Source organism: Vidua chalybeata, chromosome 3, assembly GCF_026979565.1.
Source record: "Vidua chalybeata isolate OUT-0048 chromosome 3, bVidCha1 merged haplotype, whole genome shotgun sequence".
In the NCBI taxonomy this organism is placed as follows: domain Eukaryota; kingdom Metazoa; phylum Chordata; class Aves; order Passeriformes; family Viduidae; genus Vidua; species Vidua chalybeata.
This window is the reverse complement of record NC_071532.1, coordinates 107,703,372-107,722,631: the sequence shown is the minus strand read 5'-3', so window position 1 is coordinate 107,722,631 and position 19,260 is coordinate 107,703,372. Positions and strand designations below refer to the sequence as shown.

The following is a 19,260-nucleotide window of genomic DNA, read 5'->3' as shown; positions in this document are numbered from 1 at the left end:
AAAAAAGGCATCAGAAAAGGAACAAGCGTTTGGTTGAAGTCATTCAAGTCTTTACATTGCCAGCAAAGCACACGTAAGTGAACACTAAACCAGGCCAACTGGATGTAAGCAGCCAGGTAAGAATTGGGAAGCTGAATCAACTCCAGCTTTAGTGCTGATGACTCAAGTCAGGAGAAAAAAAAGCAATGATCCAAGACAACTTAAAGAAGATTCCTACCAAAAGAGCCAATAGAGTACAAACGACAGTGGATTATGTCTATCAGTAAACTGGGAATGCAGTCTCAAATCCAGATCTAACAGGAGCTTGTTATAACCTAAATTAAGAGCTTACTAGAAGCTATTTTACTTCCACAGAGTTTGATTTTAATTTGGGTGAAAACTTCAATAAGTGTCAGTCAAGAAAGTGCCCGATTTTGTGTAATAAAGTCTGTGATAAAATGATTCTAAGGAGTGCTAAATCAGTATGAGCAACTGACCTTTTTCAGTCAAGTGGTCTGCAATGTGAGGGCAGACAGGAACCAGGAGTAGTCTGATACCAGCACATCAACACTCCTGAATGTACCAAGAAATTTCTGCTTTATACAGAGCTTTTATAGGAATGTGTTGCATGAAGTTGTGACTTTTTTTTATAAGGGAAGGAAGATAAGTAAGAATCAGGGAATAGCTGCAGCTGAAGGGCAAGTCTGGAGATCATTTAGTCTGTGTAGGGTCAAACCAGAGCAGGTTGCTCAGGGTCACGCTCAGTCAGGATTCGAATATTTCCAAGGACTGAGTTCACAGTCTGTCTAAGCAATCTGTGCTAACGCTTGACTACCTTACCATAAAAAGAAGGCTTTATTGTAATTGTTTTTAATGTTTAAATTAATTTTCCATTTTTTCAATTTGTGTCCAGTATATTTCTTTTCACTGAACACCACTGAGAAGAGTCTGGATTCAGCTTTTTCACTCATCTTCAGGAGATGCTTACGCACAGCACTGCCCCTAGCAGCAACCCTAGGGGTGCACCACCAATGTCTGACTTCCAGCTGGACTTTGTCCTGCTGATCTCAACCCTTTTATCTCAGCAGCTGAGTCACTTTTCAATCCTCCTGTTGTGGCTTAACATAGTTTAGTTTTCAGTTAAGGAAAAAATCCATGAACTATGGAAGTGATTTCCTGTAAGGACCTTGGCAGCTTCCCTTGGACCTGACAGAACCAATCAGCTGGTTAATTTTGAATTTTGACACCCTGTTAAACCACTTAAGAGAGCTGAATACAACTCTGTGAAATCACATTTAAAGACAAATGAACCCCAGGAAAAACTCTCTTGCTTCCTGCCTTTCCCTCAAGTGACAGAAATGGAAAGGGTGAAGATACATAGAGAAAATAACATGGAGACACCGAGGTCAGTGAAGAAGGAGTCAAATCCCAGATGGGAAAAGAATGAGGAGGTGCCTTAGTCTTGGGCTGATATTCTCTTGTAAGGCTATGGTGAAGACAGAATTGATACATCAGACTTTTTTTCCCTGTAATTCACAGAATGCATTGGGGGATGTAGTGTTCTAGCCACAGCCATGAGCAGAGGCACCAGTGTTAAAGCAAGCAGATGTTGAAGCAACTGTGAGAAGCTTCTCTAATGAGAGGCTTGAACTGAGAGAGATGAGAAACCTTGCCCCAGGGATAGAAAAAGAAAACCTCTGTTCCCAGAGATAAACGAAGAGAACTTTTGTTTCTATGCTAGAACAGTTCATCCTTAAAATTGCACCCCAATAAGCTGAGGTGACCCATGGTAGTCGCTGTGGGAAGACTACCAAACCATGGGAGAAACTTCACAATTGCAGATTTCCAGGCGGCTGCTATTTGTGAAAATTCAAACCATGAGAGAACTGTTTCTTGTGGGAAAGTCTCCATGGCATGGCAAGAAAGACTCCTGTCCCTATGTGAACTTAAGAAAGATTATTTTAGAAGGGGTAAACTGACTGAAAATACCAAATTTTGTCTCTTTACGTTGTCAGAGAGAGAAGAAAGAGGAGTTGGGGGGCGGATAAGTGTTTAGAAGGTTTATTCTGATTTCTTATTATTTTTTCTTTTAGTTCTGTTAATAAAGTTTTCTTTATACCCTTTACAGTTTTGAGCTAGCTTTGTTCTCCTCCTAATCCTTATCTCACAGCAGAAAATGAGTAAATAATTCTAGTGGGTGCACTGGCATTTGGCCACCACTAAACCCACTACACCTCCTCACTGTCTACTCATCTAGTACCTACTTCAGTAGTTTGTGCATGGGTATGGTACAGGGGGCAGTGCCAAGAGACCTAAAGTCAGGATAAAGAGTATCTGCTGCTCTGCCCTCATCCATTGAGGCCATCACTTCAGCACAGACCATCATCAGGTTCATCAGGCACGACTTTCCACATATTTAACATTGCAGACTATAATTTAAGGAATGAACCAAACCCTATATTTAACATTTTTTCCATTATTTACCCCTCTGCTCTTTATTGTCTCTCTCCATATCTGAAATTCAGCTAAGCACACCCTAGCACAACATTTGCAAATGGCTGTTCAGTAGCTTCACAACACAGACATGTAAAGATCAGAATACAATCCATGGTAATGTGGTAGTCACTTGTTATCAAAAATGTATTTTTCTTTTAAAATGTTTGAGAGAGTTTACATGACTTAGGCTCATGCAATATATGGCCCCAGGAATAGTTTTAAGTCTCTGTAAGCAGGTAAGAAAAATCTCAACTACCATACATTTCACACACACAACAGTATTTTATAGATGCAACTGTACTTGAATTTAGTTCAGACCAGGATTGTGCTTTTGAAGCAAACCTCCTGACAATCCTCACCTATCACACTTTGTTCCACACCACTGCTCAGGCTGACTGTGCAAATTGGATTTCTTGGAACAAAACTGAAGTGGAAGAGGCATTCCAGGCATGCTCAATCCAGAGAACATGAACTAGGCTAAAAAGTAGTCTGAAATACCACATCCACATAAATACAACAGACCCACTCTGGCAAGATCTCAGCCCAGAGACAGTTTCCTTTAGCAGAGGTTGTCAGAAAGTGAGAACTTCAGCACAGGGTATTTGGCCACTATGTGGAAAAAAAAAAAAAAATTAATCAATGCTGGAAAGATAAGGTTGGTGTCAGAATGCTGATCTAATTTCCACTTCTTTCCAGTCATGCAGGAAGGAACACCAAGTATAAGAACAACTGATTTGTAGTAACAACAATGCACAGAAGGGCCAGGAATATGTTCCAATAAAAGTAGGATTTTAAGAGGCCTGCAACCACCCACACTCCATCCATGGCAGGTTATACACAAGGAAACTCTACACTTGCCAATCAGACATGAAAAAGTTTGACATCAGATTCAGTGAAATCAGTTTTCTTCAGTAGGTGTCAGTCCTCACATGGAAGGATTAAATGCTTTACAAAACCCTAAGAGAAACACAGCACAAAGAAATTACTGACTTTGCTGAACAACCCTCAAAAGTCAAAAAACAAAAAACATGTACCTAAAGCCACATTAATTTCCAGGATACTCCAATAAACTGCTATGAAAGCATATGTCTTATAGGCCAGCAGAATAATCTACCTTGGAAGAGACATCTGGAGGTCATCTGGTGCAACCTCCTGCTCAAGGCACAGAGAGCTTCAAGATCAAATCAGATTGCTCAGGGCCCTATTCAGTCAACTTCCAAGAAAATCTTCCAAGGATGGAGGTTCCCCAGCCTCCTTAAGCAGCTTGATTCACTACTTACCCGTTGTGAAAACTGTTTTTTCCTTCTAAGTTTTGCAGTGGGAAATTTTGACTGGGTTTATTTGCTGCCTTCTCTCCTTTCATGGTGCACGTGCAAGAAAAGTCTGTCTGTCTCTTCTCCACACTCACTTGGTGGCAGAGGACAATTAGGTCCCTCCAGAGTCTTATTCTTTTCCTCTAGGCTGAACAAACCCAGCCCCACACACAGGCTGTCCTCATTATATGCTCCCCTTCAGAGCCCCTCTCCAGCTTGTCTACACCATTTTTTTATGTACAGAAGCCCAAAACAGGACATGCTATCCCAGATGTTGCTTCACCAGTAAATAAAATAAATCACCTCCTTCAGCTGCTGGCTCTGCTCCTGCTGATGTAGCACACCATGCAGTTACCTGTGACTGAAGACTGGAATCTTAACATGTTAAAATACAGAAGCCTCATGGTAAGAAAATCGAAATGAAACACAGCTGGAAGCAAATTTACCCCTATCTGCTGCATCCTCAGAGATGGAAGGGCTGCCCTGCAGGGGGCTTTCCATCCAGCAATAAAGTGGCTTCCTGCACTGCAGGAAACTCAATGTGTTCTCTGATTCCCTGGGAAGTCCCTTTCCAGTGTCTCTGCAGCTTGTGCTTCTGTCTTACCAAAACTGTTGCACTGCAGGCCTCTTCCTTTTCACCTTTCTCCTCCCCTGCTATTTCCTGCTCTGGAAGCCAGGTTTTCCCAGGGCTCAGCTGCTTCCAAGGAAGAAACATCTCTTTGGCTGTTCAGCAGCTCAGGTTTTAGGGTCCAGTAGCTCATAGAAGGCAAACTGAGCTCTGTAAATCACTCTCAGACATTAAAAGAAAAAAAAACCCAAACAAAACCAAACCATGGACACAAGAAATAATACACTAATATTAAGCATTCAAATATCATGCAAAAATCACCTGTTTCTTAAGCACTTTAAAGAGCTTTGACTAAGACCAACTTATCTAAATCCTGACCCAATGATCTCGTTTGTGAGTTGAGGAAGTATGGGCTGCATGATCAGACTGTTAAAATGAGTTGAGAACTTGCAGAACTGACAGGCTGGAACACTAATTATCAAGTGCTCAACATCTATTTGACAAAAAAAATAACAGCTGAATATCACAAGGGTCAGTATGAGGGCACAGACTGCTCAGTATCTTCCTAAGCATTTTGAGCAACAAGGCAAATTGCAAATGCGCTGAAAAAAAAAATTCACTTGAAGGGTAATACAGATGTCATCTGCCCACAGAGGCTGTGGAGTTGTACGGAGGTTTTTAAGAGCTGATGAAAAAAATCAGAGTTGACCTCAACTAGTGTTGGCAACAGTCCTAAACTTTAAGGCAGAGGCTGGACCAGATGGCCTCCAGAGACCCCTTCCAAACCATGTCTCTGTGATCCTGTGAAGACACAATGTAGGAACTTAATTGCTCAGGACAGCAATAGTAATTTGGGGAACACACACTCCCAGTGAGGACAAAGCACACCTTAGCCTGACACATAGATGCACCAAATAAAACACTTGCCATTCTACTCAGAGACATGTTACCACTCTCAGACTCAAAAAGGAATGTTTCAGAACTTCTCATTACAGTTTTTTAATTATAATGTGCATGAGGAAAAGTAGGGAGGTCTGTTTACTTGTCAACTCAAAAAACCTGAAGTAGAGAGAGAAGTTAAATTCTAAGTCAAATAATACAATATACTTTGTATTGCCAAGAGCTTAGAAGAGTCTCTTTTTTGTCTGACAAATCTTTGCCAACTCCTCCTTGACTGCCACTTAAATATCATAATAAGCACTACATTTACTCAAACTTTCAATTACAATATAACACATCACAATGACTTTTGAGCATATAAAGCCATCCTTTACCTAGTTGGCCTATAGGATCTTCCACAATTCCCAAGAGAAATAAGATGTATACAGGGTTGAATTCCACTTTGAGAAAACTGTTTTGCAAATAAAACAGTAATTCTTACAGTGACGAGTTGTCTCTCTACCATAAAGCTTTCTTGTGTCCAGTCTGAGTTACTTAAACTGCTCCAGTAACATATTTGTTTGAAATCTGGCAAGCAGACTTCCTACTGCTGTTCTTAAAATTACCTGGCTGTTTACTAGTCCAAGAAAATCACAGTGAGTTTCCATGTAAGAATTATTTTCCTGAAGGCTCTACACACATGATGTGCATATGCACATGCAACACAGAAAACAGAAAAAAAAAATTCAATTTGTAGGAAGGTTTATTATCTGCTCTTACATATCCAAAATACAGAAAAAAGTAATCATCACACTCTGTTCATGCAAACATATTATGCTAATTTTTTTTCTACACACAGCAAAAACATTTTTAGTTATTACCTTAGAGCAGGAAGTTCATAATTAAATGTTCTGGCTTAGGATTAATTGAAAAGTCCAAGTTGCATAAATAACATGGTATCACCAAGATTACTTAAGGTATTAGAGGGACATGAATCATACCTACCTAAGAAAGCTGTTCCTGGCATCTCTTGTGCTACATTATTCATTTTGGTTGTGTTTATTTCCTCCAGGGTCTAGGACATTATATTAGGTACTGTACTAACAAGCATCACAGTCCTAACATACTTAAGATAATCAATAACCATATCAAAGAGATCAATCCTATTTGCAAGACTTGAAAGTTATACTTTTTTTCCCTTATGTTTTATGCATTTAAAACTACTGATGTATTCAAGTATTTCAGGAAGCATTCTCTTCAGTCCATTCATTAACTACCGTTTCACACGAGACAGTGATTGTACCCATTAGGCACCAATTAGCTCTGCTAAGTATTTCTGTGCATATCTGGAGGACATTCCACCTCCCCCAGAAAGATAAGAATGCCAAAGACTTCTCCCCGCCCCTTAGCAGTCAAGTGGAAAAGGCATAAAGATATATTCTTAAATTAGAAGATTCAAAGTTAAAAGTAGAGCTTTTTATCAAGTTATTTTTACCAAAAACAGTCTCTTTAGCAAGGCTGTGCTATGAAAAGCATAAGTACTCAATCTTCTCATTTTGTTTAAAAAACACTGTAAACGTATTTAAATAATTTACTACTACATATTTCAGCTGATCCCATTTATCTAAACCAGGATGAAACTTTATCCATCTTGTGCATTACCTTGCTTTCAAATAATCCTATACACTTCAGTAGGGTTTTGCCAAATAAGACAATAAATATGCATACACATGGATCAGATTTTAATCTTCTTAATGCAATTGTACTTCTCCTCCTTTACCAAAAAGAAAAAACAAAATGATGAGGGGCTCCCTGTAACAGCCAGGCTTAAGTGCCTTAAATCATTCCTGAGCTACATTTGCTCTGTACAATTGCCTGACAAGAGGCTGTATTCAGGTGGTCTGTTCCTCTGGGTAAGAAGCAAAAGGATGAGTGAAAATGGCCTCAAGTTGCTCCAGAAAAGGTTTGGACTGGATATTAAGAAACATTTCACCACTGGAAGGGTTGCCAGGCATTGGAACACGCTGCCCGGGGGATTGGTGGAATCACCCTCCCTGGAAGTGCTCAAAAGGAAGGTGGATGTGGCATTTGGGGACATGGATTAGTGGTGCCCATGGCAGTGCTGGGTTAGCAGTTGGACTCCATGATCCCAGAGATCTTTCCCAACCTTAATGACTCTGTGATTGCATTTATCCCAACAACATCCAGCTACAGTAGGTGGAATTGTAATGGCGTCCTTGTCAGGAGAGAAAGATAAACCTGTACACAATTTGGGTCCAAAGTCCTAAATAGACCAGTAATCATTTGGCTATGCTTCCTCTCCACAGCATGAAGAGCAAAGCTGCTCCATGACTGAGGATTAGGTGGAATCTCACATTATAGTTATAAAGCCCTTGCCAGAACAAGATTTGATTTACAGCAGCCCATATCAACAGCATTACATATGTCACATTTATTAGGCTTGAATTCCTTCTCAGTAGATACTCACCAACATTCAGCTGAGTGACTCAAAGCAATAAATCTATTTTAGGTTTTAAAGAAAACTATGACAAGCAAGACAAAAGAGAAGTTGCCTTCAAAACCAATTTAATCAGTGGGCTCTAAACTACTCTAGGGTCTAGCTAAACTGTTCTCCTCCTTTTTGCCCCTTCTCTCAGCTTTGTTACTAAATCAGGTGTAATCACCTATTTACACCACTTTACCTGGTAGTGCTGCTGGTATGGTCACAAAGGACAACAGAACCTATTTTACCAGGTTTTCAAGCAAGCACAACACAGAAATTACTTCAGTCTGACTTCCTAGCTATATACAGGATACCATCGATGGAATAAATGCATGGAATGAGGAAAGACTTCAAAAATGCTGAAGATAAAATGCTAGAAGCTGAGTTCAGGTGCTGAGCCACAATACAATGAGGCAATTAAGATCTAGGTCCACCATAAGCAAAGCCACTGCAAAAGAAATCTGATAGTAATAATAATTCCTCTGTAAAACTATTTTGCAGGACTGAAATGAAACTGAAACACATTTAGGGTGAACATCGTTGTTCTAACTCCACAAAACTAGCAAGGATTAAGAAGTGCATTTTGTATTTAATATTCCACTGGTGGGGTATTTAAAACTACATTCCTTAGCATATATTATCTTTCCCTCTTCCAACAGCAAGTGCTGTGTGGTGCAGGGACGAGTCAGCAGATGGCACCCACGAACCAGACACACACACCCTGATGGCCCTTGGCTCACACACATGGGCTGGGTTATTCACAAAAACCTAGGATTTCTTTCTGTACCAGCCAGGATTTTCCCCTACACCGTGTAAATTATCTAAGTGTGTATAAATCAAGTTTACCTTCACTACCAAGGACTTGCTGCATGATATTCAGATGCAAGGAGATATCAGAAAGAAGCAGAACAGTGCTTTTCACATTCATAATTTTAATCTCAAACACCACAGTATCAGTGTTTTTACTCCAGTTTACATCAGTTTCTGTGCAAGAAAGACAGTTGCAAATGCTCCCTTTCACCTTGCCAAACACACACCTAAGATATAACCTCAAAAAATAAAAAACAAAATCAACATACAGGTGGCAACTTAGGTCAAAAGCCAGAAGGCATTAAAAAGAACGTAAAATTCTCTTAAAAATCAGTATCACAATACTGACACAACTCACGGTTTTTAGGTCTGGGGTTAACAGCAGTCCTTATGCTACAAGAATGTGGATAAAGGGTAGCTGAAGGTCCTCAGCAACAAAATAAGGGAGGGCATTAACTGCTAATGTGGAAGAAAAAGCAAGAGAGTTACAAAATATTTCAAGGAGACTGGACTACCCAGAAACTCTATACTGCATATTTGTAGTACATAAACCACCTAAAATTCTAAAAACATCACTGTCTTCATATGACTTTCACCTTATAAAGAATTTTCTGAAAATCTAGTGCCTGTTATTGTTCACATTCAAACTCCACCACCCCTTCTGCCCTTCAGTTATACCACTAGAAAGTAGTTGGTTTTTATACAAAACTAATTCTCATACCAAATGCAGATCTGTGCAACATTTTTTTTTTCTTCTTCCTCCTGTTAGTTTAGAGAAAGAACAGGCTGGAAAAATACAGGGTTGTGCTGGGAATGGAAGATACAGAAAAATCTCATCTTCACTCAAGCTACTGATAAGGTGTACATCCATCTCTTTCTGTTTCAAGACTGACAAATATCAGATAAAGATTTAATTCTTAGGCCTGAAGTAAACACATGGAATACAGACACGTAGCTTGGGCCAGCTATTTTAAGCAGTTGCTTGTGTTGTCGCCACACAGCATCAATCACATCATACATTTTAGATCAACAGAAAGACTGGGATGCAGCAGGGTTCTGAATAGATAATCAGAACTGTGCTTCACTACATGACAGCTCCACCAAAAAAAATTCTCAAAATCTAAATACATGCATAGGACAAACTGCATCTGCTATATGTAGGTCAAAAACCAGCAGGGAGTCAGAAAAATTTTCATTCAAAACAGTAAGACTGATGGATTAAGACAATAAAACAATTTCTTTGGGAAGTACTTACTAAAAGGTACAAGATTTTTAATTTAAATTATTTGAAATTGGAATATAAAAACAAGAAGACAGATTATATTCCTAAGAAACACTTCTATACCATTTGTGCTGTGTGTTTCTCCCTCTTAATTGTGAGGGAAACAAGAACAATCACAGGAGTATCTGCATCACAGAGCACACAGCAGGTAGAATGGACACCAGGCAAAGAAATAACTGAAAGGAAGATTTGTAGTTAAAGATGCAAAAGATAAAGGGACTTCCGGAAGGACACAGAAAGGAAGGACAAGGTAACAGCATTCTGTGATACATTTCCACAGCTCCTGTTGGCAGCAGCAGACTTTAAAGAAATTTGGAAATGTCTGTGACTAAATCCCTCAAGTCAGACAGTTTGAAGCAGCCCTGCACGTTTATTCAGAGGACTCCAAATGGGTCAGAAGTTGCTCATTTAAGCATCTAATATTATATATCCCAAATTGGGTCTCTGCTTGTTAAGGAAACATTCCTGGAAGAATCCACACAGAAGCTTTGCAAAGACAAAAAAGTGAAAGCGAGCAGTGCCAACTTGTTGATGTACATTAAAAATGTTTGATATCACATAGGAGGCAGCCTCTGGGTTATGTCAGTGCTCTCAGTCTGTACATGGCCCTGTCCCAGGATCTCAAAGAAAACCATGTAAAAATAAATCTAGCCCCAAAACTGGCAGAAGGCTGATTCAGATGGCCCTGTGGCTCAATGCAACACAACCTCAGCCATGTGAAATACCCATTCATTTCTCTTGAAGACTGCTGGTATTTCAGCCTGAGTGAACTGACTTTGCTTTCAGTCAGGGATACCACAAAATCCAGCTGTTTAACAAAAAACAAATCCAAACAAAAAAAAAAAACAAAAACAAAAACAAAAACAAAAAAAAAAAAAAAAAAAAAAAAAAAAAAAAGAAGGAAAAAGAAAAAAAAGAATCACCAACAGCTTAGAAGAAGAAATATAAAAAAATAATCAGCATCCAAAAGAGTAATGAAGAATAAAAATGGAAGAGACATGGATTTCTTGACTTTATCATGGCTTTTGTAAGTCAGCCCATGGTACACATCAGTCTGATATCGAGGGGAGTCCCTAACACAGGGGACATCTCCCCCCTCCATTCAGGGCTGGTACCTGATTTCCTCAGCATCTTCAGATGTTCCCAGCTTGTTCTTCCCTTGAAAGGCAGCCACACACTGGAAACACAGGGATGAAACCATCAGATACCTCCCCAGTGCTGGTTCCAGTAAAATGAAATGGAACACTTCTAAAAGACTGCATGCCGCAGTCTTATAATATCTTTATGCTTTTTAAACTCACCATAAGGCAAGGTAAAGCAAATACACACAGATCTCAGTCCACCCTGCTGCAGTGCAAGAGTTGCTTTCATTACTCTCTTGTCAGAGATATTGTAATTTTTTTTCCCATTTTATTCTCATCTTAACTTCCAGCTCATTAGCCCCTATCACATGGAAGGCTTCTCTTATCCCTCTGAGACAAACACATTACATCTACCACATCTGCAATGCCTCTGCTTCTGGATTAAGTTTCAAAGCCCAGTACAAAAGTTATGTAACTTCAGGAGGGTAGAGTGTCCAGAAAATGCAATTAAATTAGAAGAAAATAACCTAAAAGTAATCACATTAAACCAAGACAATTTTAAAAAGTACATTCACACACACTACGCAGGAAACTGAGAACTCAAGCAAAATCCTCACTGGTGGAATGGTATCAGCAAATCTTGCTGCCCCAGGATTGGACCTGAGAACAAAACCATGGAGAAATCTTTGCACTACTGCAGCAAATGCTAAAATTTCCATCAGCTGGAAAAGAATCACGAATTCAGCTGGCACAGAAGAAAACATGTTTTCAAATGCACAGAAGTAACTGATAATTCGTATCACCTTGATTCAACTATGATCTCTCACCTTTGTGCTCAAATTGGTTGCAGATTCTTAATTAATGCCACAATCTTAAAGCCACCATCCCTCCCTTCTCCACTCTGTATTTTCTCACACCACCTCCCCATATCCCTCGTTTTCTAAGACAATATTCCTCTCCAAGCAGTATTTTTTACCCACCTCTTTTAACTATTAGTTTATTAATTGCAGTTAACTCTTGCACAGTGTTAACATATATTTTGTATGAAATATTTGAGAAATTCCCTTAAATAAGTGGAAATTACAGTTGTACATTTACTGGTTTGAATGTGATTAAACTGTAAGGTTGCTTCTGTAAACACAGTGTCTTTGTGCACTGCTAATGAAGGCTGACCTTCATTCAGCAGCCTTTTCCTTGGGCCAGAAAACTGATATCAGAACTTGTGGTTGGATTAGGACCTCTGATGCTATTAAAATAAAGAACAGCTGTTGCCCTAACCACATTAGAATGGCTTTACTGCACTTTTTGATTACTATCAGCTAGAAAAACAGGATTTTTGTTGACTTCAGAGTCCAACAGTTTGCTGGAAGGAGAAGGGCAAAACTGTGTTTGATTATTAGCAGATATTTGTTGATAAGAACTACTTAGTGGAACAAACCAAAGACCCTTCTATAAATTACATAAAGGCAGCTTTTCCCTTTGGGAGCTGTAGCTCTTGCTGGTGTCAGCAGATACCAGACGGGTTGACTTCTTCCTTTAATATGCAATGCGCCAGCATCAGTTTCAGTGAGGCCCAAGGAAGTTCCTGCAGAGTTCATGGCTGTGCTTTATTCCAAGTGTGACCTGCTATCTTATCATCTTGGCTTTTATTGCTTTATAAAAACATGCCATGACTTAGATTGCCAGACAAAAAAAAAAAGGGGGGAAAAAAACCCAAACAGGAGTAACACCACTCAAGAATAGCAAGTATCACCAGCTACAATATATCTTATCATCCCAGAAAACAATATATCCTGCTATCATCCTGGATAAGAATGGCTCAATATTCCATGCCCATGCAGTCAAACTCCAGTATTTTCAAGAAGGATAATCAGAAGAAAAACTCCACCAACACCAAAACTCAGTCAGCCGAAGTCCCTGGCTGAACCCTCATTCCAGCTAACCCTGGTGGAGTTTAGAGGAAAGCCACACCAGCCTCAGTGTACCAGGACAGATCCAACTTCCTCAAAGATCAAAAGGCATTTGAGTACAGGAATTTAGTTCAACTTATTACAGGAGACAGACAACTGCCAAGTGGAATCTTAACCTAAATGTGTACAGTGTTTAGGGATATCTAAATCAGACCTACCCACAGTTTATCCTACAGTGGCCATTGTGCTGGAGAAAGGAGTAATTAAGAGGATGATTTTTTACTGACTTATACACAAGACCTTGCAATTCCCTATGGCTCCCAGAGCCTGTTTACTCATGTCCTAACTGAAGGCCCTCATAAACCTTGGCATGGATTTGATAACACCTTTGTTAAAACATCTCATTATTCAAAAATCTGTTATTTTAGTAGAACTGGTAAAAAAATACTTTGAATGGTGCTTTCCCAGGAAAGTTTTCCCACCCAGCCTGGTTTGAGATAACACATTCCCTCTAGACTGCAGAGTAGAACACAGCCACAGAAAGCCAACACTAGAAGAATTTTTCCATAGTTGCTCTTAAGGAAAAAAGTACGTTTCCAAATTTAAAAAGCAGACAGTAACTGCTGTCTTGTGTGTTCTGGAAAGAACATTAATCAGGTTATTTTTGTAATTTACAAACAACTAGTACAGTTAAATGCTTTGAAGCACTACTTCAGATTTCAGCTGCAAGGAATACAGTCCTACCTTTAACCCAGTTGGTCTTTTGCCAGGCACGTTCTCCCATCAAAACAAGGGCATTTGTGCTACCAAGAACACTGTGCATGGATGGGAAAATAACCTCAAGTACTGTAACAATTACTAGACAGCATCCACATGACAGACAGTGGCCTTTCAGACCCAGAAATACTTGTTAATAACTTTTTGGTTGGTTGAGGGTTTTTTTTTTGGTTAAAAAAAACCCCAAACATCAGCAGCACCACAAAAACACCAAACCACATTTTCAGAGCAGGACTGAACATTGATGCAATTGAGGAATATTCAGAGCTGGGTAATTCCTGCATGCTACGAGCATCATCTCCAGAACAACCCAAGAGAAGATGGAAGGAATGCCTAAACTACACTGACAACTCCTTACAGCTCCTTTGGAAATTTTGCAGATCACCTCAGAGGAAATTACCATCAGACCCTATATACATACATAAATTCAAGTTGTCTTGTTAAGAGCTACAAGAGCAGCCTTAAATCATCTCCTTATAAATATGTATTGACATTCTGAATATGCAAAACACACCAATTAAAATTAACTCATTTTCTGCCTCTGAACCACAATGAATACTCAACAGATCCCAAATGTCAATGAAGGTGAACTTCCCTACTTCGCCTTTTCCAGTAAAACCTCTCCTCCTTATGGTTACTCTGGCTTGAGACCTAAGGAGTTCCAGACAGAGATGCTTTGTGGATCTTACTGCCAGTCATGTTTATAGAGAGCTCACATGCTACAGTACCTCCAACTTCATGACGTTACTGCTTTCCCTATCAGAGCTCCTCAACAGAACTCACACCTGACTTGTGAGCAAAGCACAGGAACAATAGCTACAGGGAGGAGCTGTGACACCACATCCCATTCCATGTGCCAGCACAGAGCTGGATAACAAGGTCCAGCAACTACACCATTGGGTAAAAGGGAGGTTTATGAATGACAAATACAGAATTGTAGAATAGTTTGGGTTGGAAGGGATCTAAAAAGATGATCTAGTTCCAATCCCTGCCATGGGCAGGGTCACCTTCCACTAGACCAGGCTGCTCTAAGCTCCAACCAAGCTGGCCTTGAACACTTCCAGGGATGGGGCATTCACATCTCTCAGCAACCTGTGCCAGGGCCTCATCACTCTCACAGTAAAGAATTTCTTCTTAATATCTAATGTCAACCTACCCTCCCTTTGGTTTAAGGCCATTTTAAGGCCAAATATCAACAGCTTCTTTCAGTTGTAGAGAGAACTTGCATTATGAGGCTGAAAAAATCAGGCTTACCTCTCCAGCAGTCTGATGGAATATCAGATGCAGAGCATGGAAGACCACAGGTGTTTTCAGACAAAATACTGTATTGCTCAGAGATGGTTCATAGGAAAAGTATTAGAAATTAGTTACAGAAAAAAAAATGCAATAGAAAATGAACTTCAGATTGCATATTTCTTAAAGCAAGAACAGCCTCCTAAAGCTTTATTTTAGTGTTTCCAAAAATGCATACAAAAAAGCAGTACTTGGCTGTCTGAAAACAAGCACCCAAGGAGAAGTGCAAAATAGGATTCCCAGGGGGCAGCTGTGATTCACGAAGGACACTGCTCCTGCAGCCACTCTTTGCAAGCTCTCTGTATTTTCATTTTATTAGATGCACAGACAGAGCATAGTAAAGAAACACTTCCTTTTTCACAGAATGCCGGGGAGTAACACTCATCCCATTTATAAAGCAGGACAGGGAAAGTAGGTAGATTCCACAGCATGAGGCACAGTCTGCTTCAAGCGGCAGCTTCTGATAATGTTATCGTATCAACCACCACCAACCTTAAAAGGTAGAAAAACTGAAAGTAAAGCAAAGCAACAGCAAGTGTACCAGGAAGGCAAAGTGAAGCCTGCATTCTTTTCCAGCCTTGGAGCCTGACTTCATCTTTGCTAGGGTGACCTTCCACTGGGTCCAGGCTTGAATACTAACATTAGACTAAAAAGAAGTGTGCCACCCTCTAAATATAATGATGACTCAACACCTAGAGGCTTCAGTGATGTAATATGAACAAAGAGATTCTGACTTCACAATCTAGATGCTTAAAACTCATGTCAAAAGGAACAGATCTTCCTTCCCGTGCAGACATAAAGCCTGCCTAGAGCCTCCCAGAGCATCATCTTGAATTAGCCTGTAGGAAAAGGGAACTGAAGAAACATTTCACACATGGCAGCAGACACACTGGCTCCACTTTGTTTAAAAGGAGCACTGAACAGACACATTTCAATTATCAGTCATTTCAGTCAAAGCATCAGCAGAAAGTTTAGTTTCCAGAATTAACATATAAAAGTTAAAGACAACACAGCACACCAGTGAGCAGTCCAGTGTCTTTCACTGAACCATAAAAATAAAAAGAGCATCATGAAAATGAGCTTTGCTGAGAAATCCAAATGCAAGTACTAAGGGAAAAAAGTCTTTACAAGTAAGGCTACAAAGAGCTCTTAAAGCATCACCCTTGGACAAATATTTCAGCACCCACCTGAGGGAGCCTTAAATATTTTTCAGGATCCAAATTCAATAATACATCTTAATAAAAAAGAGGAAGTCTAACAGAGGCTTCTGCAGTAAGAGCAAGCGATCATCCAATATATGTCAATAAAGTTGTAATGTGAAAGAATCCCTCATGAAAATAGTAATTGTTTTCATAGTAATGTCCTTCTATTAAAATAGGATTATCTTTTCCATTGGCTTGTTAGTTTGACTTTTCTCCTTCCTGCCCCACCCCAGCTCCATTAAGCTCACAGTTCAGAAGATGCATTTTTAATCACCTTCAATCCCCAGTCTTGCATTCCCACACTGGCCCTCTGCATCAGAAGAATTAACACACACTTCAAGAGATGTTCACAGAATCACAGATTGGAGGACGTTGGAAAGGACCTCTGGAGGTCATCTTTTCCAACCCACCCCTGGCTCAAGCAAGGTCAGCTCAAGCTCAGCTATCAGGACCACATCCAGATAGCTTTAGAGTATCTCCATGGAGAGAGAGGCTGCACCACCTCCCTGAGCACTGTGTGGTATCACTGCCACAGTAAAAAAGTGTTTCCTGATGTTCAGAGGGAACCTCCTGCATTTCAGTTGATGCCTGTGGCCTCTGCTCCTGGCACTTGGCATCACTGAAAAGAGTCTGGATCAGCCCTGTTTGCATCCTGTCTTCAGGGGTTCACACACACTGCTCAGATGCGCCTGAGCCTTCTCCAGCTCAACAGGCACAGCTCCCTTGGCCTTTCTTCAGAGCAGACAGGCTCCCATGCCTTCATCTCTGTGACCTCCCTCCAGTATGTCTATGTCTTCCTCATGCTGGAAATTCCAGAACTGGAAACATTTGATCAGTATTTTCTCATGCAAAAATAATAATAGTATCTCCTATTGGTTTAGATTACATTGGCAAGAAAAAGCACTTGGTAGACTTTGGCTATCACTGCCTAGGCAGCTCACCATAACGAAAATGCTCAGAAACTGATGAAACATTCTTTATCTGAAATAAAACCATCAAGTTTAATTGGTGCACCTTCCAATTTGAGCCAAAAGAATGGTAAAAAAAGGAGCATGCAGCTTCTAAAACTCTTGAGGAAACACTTCCTTCCCTCATCAAAATATATTCTAATAATGAATTTTATTAGCTTTGTGTAAGCATCTCCTGAGGCACTACAGCATCTGAAGAAACCATTGTAAGAGACAAAGATGCTTCACTTTGATAGTGTGTTTACCAGTCTCAGCCTGAAGGAAGTTCAAGTCACAGAACACAAAGGTTGGTTTTACAAAACAGTGATACATGCATAACAAAAGCACAACAAAAGAGTTACCAGACAGAGTTTAAGGGCTATGGGTAGCAATTAATTGCTGAAACACTCATACCCACCCTCAGGAGTTATCAGAGTCATGGCCTTTGGCTCACCAACACACTTGCTTTATCAGGAAAACTAAAAGGTGCAGCACCCCCATTCAGTCACACTACCAGCCAAAAATAAGTCTCAATTTTGCCATATCTTACTCACACATAAATAGTCCCATCAATGCAACAAAACACAGGGTTAAGGCGTAATTTTATTTTTAGCTTCTTTATAGTAAGACTTCCATGACCCAACCAAGTCAGTGCTGTACACTCCAAAACACCAAATTAATCTGCCCCTAACATTAACAGCTTTATGCCAAAACAAATGAGCAGAACACAGGACAGTGACAGGGGCACAACCGAATGTGATCCCAGCTTAGCAACAGATTATCCGGATAATCTTCTCCACACCTTTGCTAGATTTTAGGAACTAAAAAGCTCTGGTATTTCAAGCACACTGTAAAGAAGGTACAATTTAATTTTCCATAGGAATGTGCAGGCTGTCCATGATGGGAGTGGAGATAAGCAAAGCCACCTCCCTTCAGCTACAGCAAGCTGCTATCCTTCTGAAGCTGCTAAAGCATCCTGCACAAATCCTTAAATGCCCATAATATCGACCCAGTTACCTGGGGCATTTTCCTGATCCAAACATACATTTCTTCCCAGGAACACAGACTGGAAGGTAGGGAAATATTTTTTGACCAGATGCTCTGTTACTGAAGCAAGTTCAGTTGTAAGTAGCATTAATCTATATTCCCCTTTTCTTCAGTGTTTCAGAGCAGTCAGTTGCAAGCAGCTTCCTTGAAGCCTAATGGCAAAATCATCTTCAGATCCCAGAGTCCACAGCTCCCCAGGCTCAGGATAGTGAGACCTCAGGGTGCCAGCCAGGAGAAAACCCAAGCTTGTGTCTTTCCCTGCAAAGGACTTGGCCTTCAGCTGCCAGAATTCCTCACCTTCAGAAAATGAACATCCAAACTCAGGCTCCCTGCAGGTGCCATCATTGCTTTTGACAGGAGACCGAATCCCTTCTAAGAGGGATTGTAGACACACAGCACTGGTGAAAGGGTATTTCTGACACAGGACTCAGAACAAACCAGATCAGCTTATCTCCAGCACAGGTGTACATGCTGCCAGCAGCTGCTGCAAGTCCACATTCCAGCACAATCTGGAATTTACCCTGTATCTGATACAAAGGAGTTAAATGCCTTCAATTAAAACCTATCTTTAGTGAGTGTATTGCTTAGATATTAGTGTGTTAGAAGTTTGAACTTGACATTTCAGCCCCTTGGACACCTCAGATAACGTAATATAGTAAAAAAGGGCAACCCCAACAGGGAAGAAACAATGACGTCTGGCTCCAGATCAGAAGGCTGAAGGATCTGCTTTATTAAAATGATACTGCATTAAAAATATACTACATTAATATACTATTTAAAGAAAAACTATCCTATTCTACCTACATGCTTCTTACTTATCTATCAACTAACAACTCATGACTTCTCTGCTGAGAGTCTGAGACACAGCTGGATCCGATTGGTCATTGAACCCAACCAACCTTCACCAGGTTCCAATCAAGCAATCACTTCAGGTAAACAATCTCCATACCACATTCCACACGGGGAAAACAAAGGAGCAAAGATAAAGATTGTTTTCTCTTCTTCTCTCTGTGCTTCTCCTGAGAGACCGAATTATGTCTCTCTGTCCAGAGAATGTGAATGCCACAATGTAACTTTAGAACCCACACAGTAACTTCTTTACTTTAATGCTGTTCCATGCTAAAGCCACTCAGAACTTTCCACACCAAATCAAACTAGCCATTTACAATGAG

The 19,260-nt window shown here is 40.2% G+C and overlaps 1 protein-coding gene across 5 annotated transcripts in view; it reads right to left on the bottom strand.

Annotated features, from left to right (window-relative positions):
• RCAN2 (regulator of calcineurin 2) overlaps window positions 1-19,260 on the bottom strand; it is an 85,102-nt gene that overhangs the window by 55,482 nt on the left and 10,360 nt on the right. Inside the window, exons 1-3 of one of the 5 annotated variants that reach the window (XM_053939090.1) lie at window positions 15,434-16,200; window positions 14,854-14,921; window positions 10,946-11,007 (exon numbers count right to left, since the gene is read on the bottom strand). The exons of 2 other annotated variants lie outside the window; for them this stretch is intronic. In XM_053939090.1, the coding sequence (XP_053795065.1) occupies window positions 10,946-11,007; window positions 14,854-14,921; window positions 15,434-15,458 (155 nt within the window). In that variant the 5' untranslated portion in view covers window positions 15,459-16,200. Of the gene's footprint in view, window positions 1-10,945; window positions 11,008-11,131; window positions 11,178-14,327; window positions 14,368-14,853; window positions 14,922-15,433; window positions 16,201-19,260 lie in introns of those variants that run through there. 2 more of the 5 variants (XM_053939094.1, XM_053939093.1) reach the window with 2 other exon arrangements.